This window comes from Salvia miltiorrhiza, unplaced genomic scaffold (genome assembly GCF_028751815.1).
Source record: "Salvia miltiorrhiza cultivar Shanhuang (shh) unplaced genomic scaffold, IMPLAD_Smil_shh fragScaff_scaffold_132_2, whole genome shotgun sequence".
NCBI lineage: Eukaryota > Viridiplantae > Streptophyta > Magnoliopsida > Lamiales > Lamiaceae > Salvia > Salvia miltiorrhiza.
The window spans coordinates 607675-613674 of NW_026651413.1; the positions used below are offsets into that span (position 1 = coordinate 607675).

A 6000-nucleotide genomic window follows, 5' to 3' on the forward strand; every position below is an offset into this window, starting at 1 on the left:
CAAGAAAGTTCCGGTCCAATTCACTGAATAGAATATAAAGAAACAAAATAAAAAAGAAAAAGAAAAGAAATAAATGAATAATTAATTAATAAATACCTAACGCCGAAATCCCGTTTAGCTTTGTATTGGAAGCTCGTCCGCTTAAATTCATATTCAACTTCAACCTTCTTCACCTCTTCGGTAAATTCTCTCTCTCTCTAGCTTCTCGCTGCTACATTCGCTAATCCCTTTTTCTCTGTGTGCACTCGATTATTACTTGTGATTTCTCCTCGTGTTGCTTCGATTACTAGCTGCTTTTGATGTTGAGGTTTCTTTTGAATAAATTTAACTTCTCAAATCTCAGAACTAAAACTTTCCCGCTACTCTTTTTATTCCTTTTTTTTTTTTGTAGTATTTGTAGACAAATGTTGATTTGTTGTTTTATTTGAACAATTTCTTTGATAGATTATCGCTTAATCTTTTTGCTTTATTATATTACGATTTGCGAATTAAAAAAAAAAAAAAAAACCACAGGTTTGAGTTGTAGTTGCATTCAAGCTTAGATTTTGCTTTGTCTTTCACAAACTAAATCCTCAATTGACGATTTAGCCAATTTTTCTACTGACTAGCTAATTGTTCTTCTGTGAATCTTAATAAATTATTTTCCTGTCGTTGGCGTGCTTGACCTAGTTCATTCTCTAATTATCAATTCATTTGTTGCAATCTTCAGTTGTTGTTTCGGTGATTAAAAGTAACCTATTTCTCAGTGGTGAATGGATACCGGAGGCAATTCTTTAGCATCTGGAGCCGATGGGGTCAAGCGGAAAGTAAGCTATTTCTATGACCCAGAGGTCGGGAATTATTACTATGGGCAAGGTCACCCGATGAAGCCGCACAGGATTCGCATGACGCACTTCCTTCTTGCACATTATGGATTGTTGCAGCATATGCACGTTCTCAAGCCGAATCCCGCTAGGGACAAAGATCTCTGCAGATTTCATGCCGATGATTATGTTTCTTTTCTGAGGAGCATCACACCAGAGACGCAACAGGAGCAGCTCAGGCAGCTGAAGAGGTTTAATGTTGGTGAAGACTGTCCTGTATTTGATGGTCTCTACTCGTTCTGCCAGACTTATGCTGGTGGTTCAGTTGGTGGGGCCGTGAAGCTGAATCATGGACATTGTGATATAGCAGTGAATTGGGCTGGTGGGTTGCATCATGCCAAGAAATGCGAGGCTTCTGGTTTTTGCTATGTGAATGACATCGTGCTGGCTATCTTAGAACTTCTAAAAGTTCATGAGGTTGGTTCTACTTATGTGCCCCTCTTTTCTGTTTTGTATTTCCAGATTTCTTGGATTGCAGGAATCTGGAGCAGCATCTTACAAGAAATATGTGTTTTTGAGAATCTGTTGTTGTTTCCTTATGTTGCTACAGCTCGTCTCCACTAAAACTTATCTTATAAATTTATTCTAAGCATACCAAGATAATCTTTCTTAGCATGAAGTATTTCTTAGTTGATTTGATGCCGAGTTGAAAAAAAGAACTTAACCATGAAGAAGGCTAACTCATTCCACTAAATTATATTAATGTTTGTGACTCTAGTCTTTGATTTCAGCAATTTTGAACAGATTGGAGTCCATATTAAGTTTTTTTATAATTTGTTTTTGACAAATTTATGTCATGATTATTGCTGTCCAGATACCTCTGGTGTTTCAATTGCCCAGCTTCATTCTCTTAAGTCCTAAAATAATTAAATCTTCTTCTTTGCTGCATAACCACCAGGATTTGTCCTGCATTTATTGGATCTTTAGAGCATGTTAATTGAAATTTGAAAAAAGTAATTGGTACTGCATTTGTACATTGACATTTTATTATTTTCTAATTTAATTCATTTCCTTTTTGCAGCGTGTTCTGTATGTAGACATTGATATTCACCATGGTGATGGAGTTGAGGAAGCATTTTACACTACAGACAGGGTGATGACTGTTTCCTTTCATAAATTTGGAGATTATTTTCCTGGTACAGGCGATGTACGAGACATTGGATATGGGAAGGGAAAATATTACTCTTTGAATGTTCCCTTGGATGATGGAATTGATGACGAAAGCTATCAGTCTCTATTTAAGCCAATAATGGGAAAGGTTATGGAAATTTTTAAACCTGGTGCTGTAGTATTACAATGTGGTGCAGACTCGCTGTCTGGAGATCGGTTAGGATGCTTTAATCTCTCCATTAAAGGCCATGCCGAGTGTGTAAAGTTTATGAGATCATTCAACGTGCCTCTACTGTTGTTAGGTGGTGGTGGTTACACTATACGTAATGTTGCTCGTTGCTGGTGTTATGAGGTAAGCCATTTAGTCTTCAACTATCACTTTGAACCAAATTATCAATCAGTTTTATTTTTGTGCTGTTTCTGCAGAAAAGTTATCTGATAAATTGAATTTTATGAAAATGAAACTCAATATTACTCGTACGCACCTCAACCCATTGTAGAATTTAATATATAGATGAGATTCAGACATGCTAGTAGGATAACAGATGCCAAATTTTAGAATTGTCCATGTTATGGAATTGCTTGAAAAACAAACGTATATTCCTTTATGATTCAAAGCAAAGCTACATTGTTTGTTGCTTTAGAAAGCCTTATGAGAAGTGTGTTTCCTATAGAAAATTGTCATCTGTGAGCATACACTGTCAATGTAGAGATGTCTCTCATTAAATGGAACAGTGACATAGAGTACACTCCCCATTCCCAAGCCCGCATCTTAATTTTCATGGAAAATGAGAAGGTTTTGACATGCTTCCTCTAAATTAATATGTATGATCTTTTCAATATGTAACCCCCACCCCCCCACCACCTCCTTTCCCAGTCTGTTGTTATGGTAGTCTCTCTTACTAATGATTGACGAATGTGATTTTACAGACAGGTGTAGCACTTGGTATTGAACTTGATGACAAGATGCCACAACATGAATACTATGAATATTTTGGCCCTGATTATACTCTGCATGTTGCTCCAAGTAACATGGAAAATAAGAACTCCCGTCATTTATTGGAAGAGATCAGATCAAAGCTTCTTGATAATCTCTCAAGGCTTCAGCATGCACCAAGTGTCCAGTTCCAGGAGCGGCCACCAGATAGTGAACTACCACAGGTTAGTTTTGCATCCAATAGTTAGGTTTCTTATCATTGTATGGCTTTAGCTAATAATATGGCATGCAACATTTTTATAGAATGCCTAGGTTTTATTGGGCCAGTACTGAGTGAGCGCCACTTCCAACACATAATGGCTCATTGCTTGTTTGCATTCTCTGCACTATCTTTGAGTTGCTCTCCACTGACATTAAAGATCTAATTCACCCAAATAGCAGGATATATATTGAAAAATTGATGCCACATTTCTGGCATTCTATTCCTGACCTTAAAATGCAACTACAAAAGAACTGAAGCAGCTCATATGAATATGGTACTAAAGTTTATGTATAGTCATTTTATGCATCTATTAGATATTAGATTATTATACCTCTCTTTTTGTTTCCCAAGACAACTGAAATAACAGATGAAAATATTTTTATATGACCTTTTCCGCAAATAAGCACAAGCAACTTTGTGAAAGAAAAAGGAAGATCAGAATTACTGACTCGCACTTAATAGTATATGTGTGTCGATGAATCGATAATTTCAATTAAACCGATGATATAATATTTGCAAATGTTACGTTCATCTATCCTCTAAACAGTTAAAATTTAAAGGTATCAACCTTTGGAAACTCTATATTAACTGTTCTTAACATGTTTTGTATTCAGATGGAAGAAGATCATGATGGAGAGGATGAGAGATATGATCCTGACTCTGATATGGATATTGATGATGAACGGTACATCTTTGTTATCTGTGCACTTCTTTTAGAATATCTATTCTTTTGTCTGAAGGCTTTTGAATATTTTTCCCTGTGCAGAAAGCCTCTATCAGGAAGAGTGAAGAGTGAATTCCCTGAACCTGAACCAAAAGACATGGTACTTAAATGCGTTCTAATTTATCTTTCTTAAAAGTAACTGTTGTAGGCTCAAAATCATAGTATTTGGTAATGATTATCTACATTTACCATGTTAGGTATTTCCACAACTTCTGCTTTTCCTTAAAATTTGACCTAGTCCACCGCTGCATACAGCTCTTAGCATTATACTTATAAACCTAGTCTATAGTTTTATTCTTGATATATTTTTATAAATAGATAGATAGGTATTCCTTTATACAAAATACTAAATAGCGATACACAACACATTGTGTAAAGGTTGATTGTTGAGTTATTTCTACAGAGTAGTATATTGCATATATGCGAATGGGAAACTCCATTTACTTTTTCATTGTCTGAATGGATGGATTTAGGAAGAAGTACGCATCATGCTCTACTTAGATTAAAAACTAGAATATTTCACTTCGTTTATTCGCAAGATGTTTGGAGCCCTAATCTAAAAGAATAATACATAGTGAAAATGTCTGTTCTTCGCACATGTACAAAATAACTGAGAAATGTTACAAATTTGTAATTATCAATGATCGATGCCATTGTATTTTTTGTTGTAGGATGACGCCAAAGAGGATGAGCCGATTAGGGAAGTTGACCTGAAATGCTCTGAACCCCTCGCCTAAAGCTATTGCACTACCTCCATACCATAGTAAGTCATTTTGGTGTAAAACAATTGAAATTCTAGAAATGCTTCATTGCGCAAATCTATAGACCACGTCGGCGATTCAGACATGCCTTTGCATGAGGGATCTGTATAACTAGGATTACTTGTAAATTTATGCAAGCATATCAATCCACTCGGTGGTGGCATATCTTGAGCTGATGAGGTGAGATAGTATTTATGTTATTACTCTGTCTCCTTGCTTAAATTCATTTTCTTAGTAATGAAACAGACTAACTTTAGGCATCTTCACATATATATGTTTGTTTGTTTGCTGTATGTATTTGCAATTTAGTATCCGTGGAAGTTCTTACGCACTCGATTGAGGCTTGATGTTTATCATTGGTGCAGCAACAAGACTATTCTAAACTCCATTTTTTAATGCTATGTAATTATCTCTATGGAACGAATCAAGAATTGAATTGGGAATATTACTAAAAATATAAGAACAAAAACTCCATAAATTAAGTCTAATTATTACTCCCTCCGTCCCACGAATCTTGACACGTGTTTCTTTTTGGATTGTTCCACGAATTTTGACACGTATTCCTTTTTGGACCGTTCCACGAATCTTCACACATTTTCAAATAAGGTAATAATTAGTCTAAAAATAAGGGGTTTTAATTACATTCTCTCTTTTACTTTATCACTTTTATATTTTATTACCTACACGCTTAAAATATTAATCTACAACTTCTTAATTTCTGTGTCGAAACCAAACGTGTCAAGATTCGTGGGAATAAAAAATCTGCATTTCACGAGATTGGTTCGGAGGTGGTGAGTTTCGATGTTAAGGTAGAACTGATATTTATTTTACAAATCTGAACAATGATTTCACTTATCAAATACTAATAATTCTTAGAAAAAGTACTTGTAAGAATAAATAAATCATGTCTGGAACACACCTACAAGCTTTAAGATTTGACTACGTGTTAGGCTTAGCCTTAGCCTCGGCAGTTTGTATACGAATATATGATTAATTAAAGCTAATGCATTTTCTAATTAAAAAAAGCTAGTGCATTTTCCCTGTTGCAGAGCACATCACAAATAACAAATTCTGTAAAATGAAAAATAAAGCCTGAATTCAGAAGAAGCATACCACAGCTGCAAAGTCTTTATTTTCTTCTACATCCAATAATCAAATAATGAAGCATGTTTTCGTGGTAAAAATTTACAAATTATGTATAGAGATATGATTTTGTGGTAAACGTTGTAGTAAAAAGTAGAAGAAATTCCGACCTGCCGGATTCGAACCGACAACCCAAGGATCCGGCAACATCAAGTGATGCAGCTTATTCCTTACTCTCCCATTTGAGCTAAGGTCGGACA

General features: G+C 35.3%; 1 protein-coding gene across 4 annotated transcripts; it reads left to right on the forward strand.

The window, feature by feature from the left end:
* Nucleotides 1-6: 6 nt before the first annotated feature.
* On the forward strand, nt 7-4923 carry LOC131002431 (histone deacetylase 19-like). Of its 4 annotated transcripts, none has more exons than XM_057928933.1 (7): nt 7-180; nt 710-1280; nt 1885-2325; nt 2904-3134; nt 3787-3857; nt 3939-3996; nt 4568-4923. In XM_057928933.1, the coding sequence occupies exons 2-7, from the start codon at nt 753-755 to the stop codon at nt 4631-4633; spliced, it is 1395 nt and encodes a 464-aa protein (XP_057784916.1). In that variant the 5' UTR covers nt 7-180; nt 710-752; the 3' UTR covers nt 4634-4923. The 4 variants fall into 4 exon arrangements, with proteins under 4 accessions (XP_057784916.1, XP_057784917.1, XP_057784918.1 ...); XM_057928934.1 differs by having other exon boundaries at nt 49-180; nt 747-1280; XM_057928935.1 differs by lacking the exon at nt 7-180 and adding an exon at nt 287-307.
* The last annotated feature ends 1077 nt before the right edge of the window (nt 4924-6000 follow it).

Excerpts from the sequence above, each read along its gene's own strand:
- LOC131002431 (XM_057928933.1), top strand. The coding sequence starts at position 753 with ATGGATACCGGAGGCAATTCTTTAGCATCTGGAGCCGATGGGGTCAAG. Across the intron at positions 2,326-2,903 it reads CTCGTTGCTGGTGTTATGAG|ACAGGTGTAGCACTTGGTAT; the intron begins GTAAGCCATTTA and ends GTGATTTTACAG. Across the intron at positions 3,997-4,567 it reads AACCTGAACCAAAAGACATG|GATGACGCCAAAGAGGATGA; the intron begins GTACTTAAATGC and ends TTTTTGTTGTAG.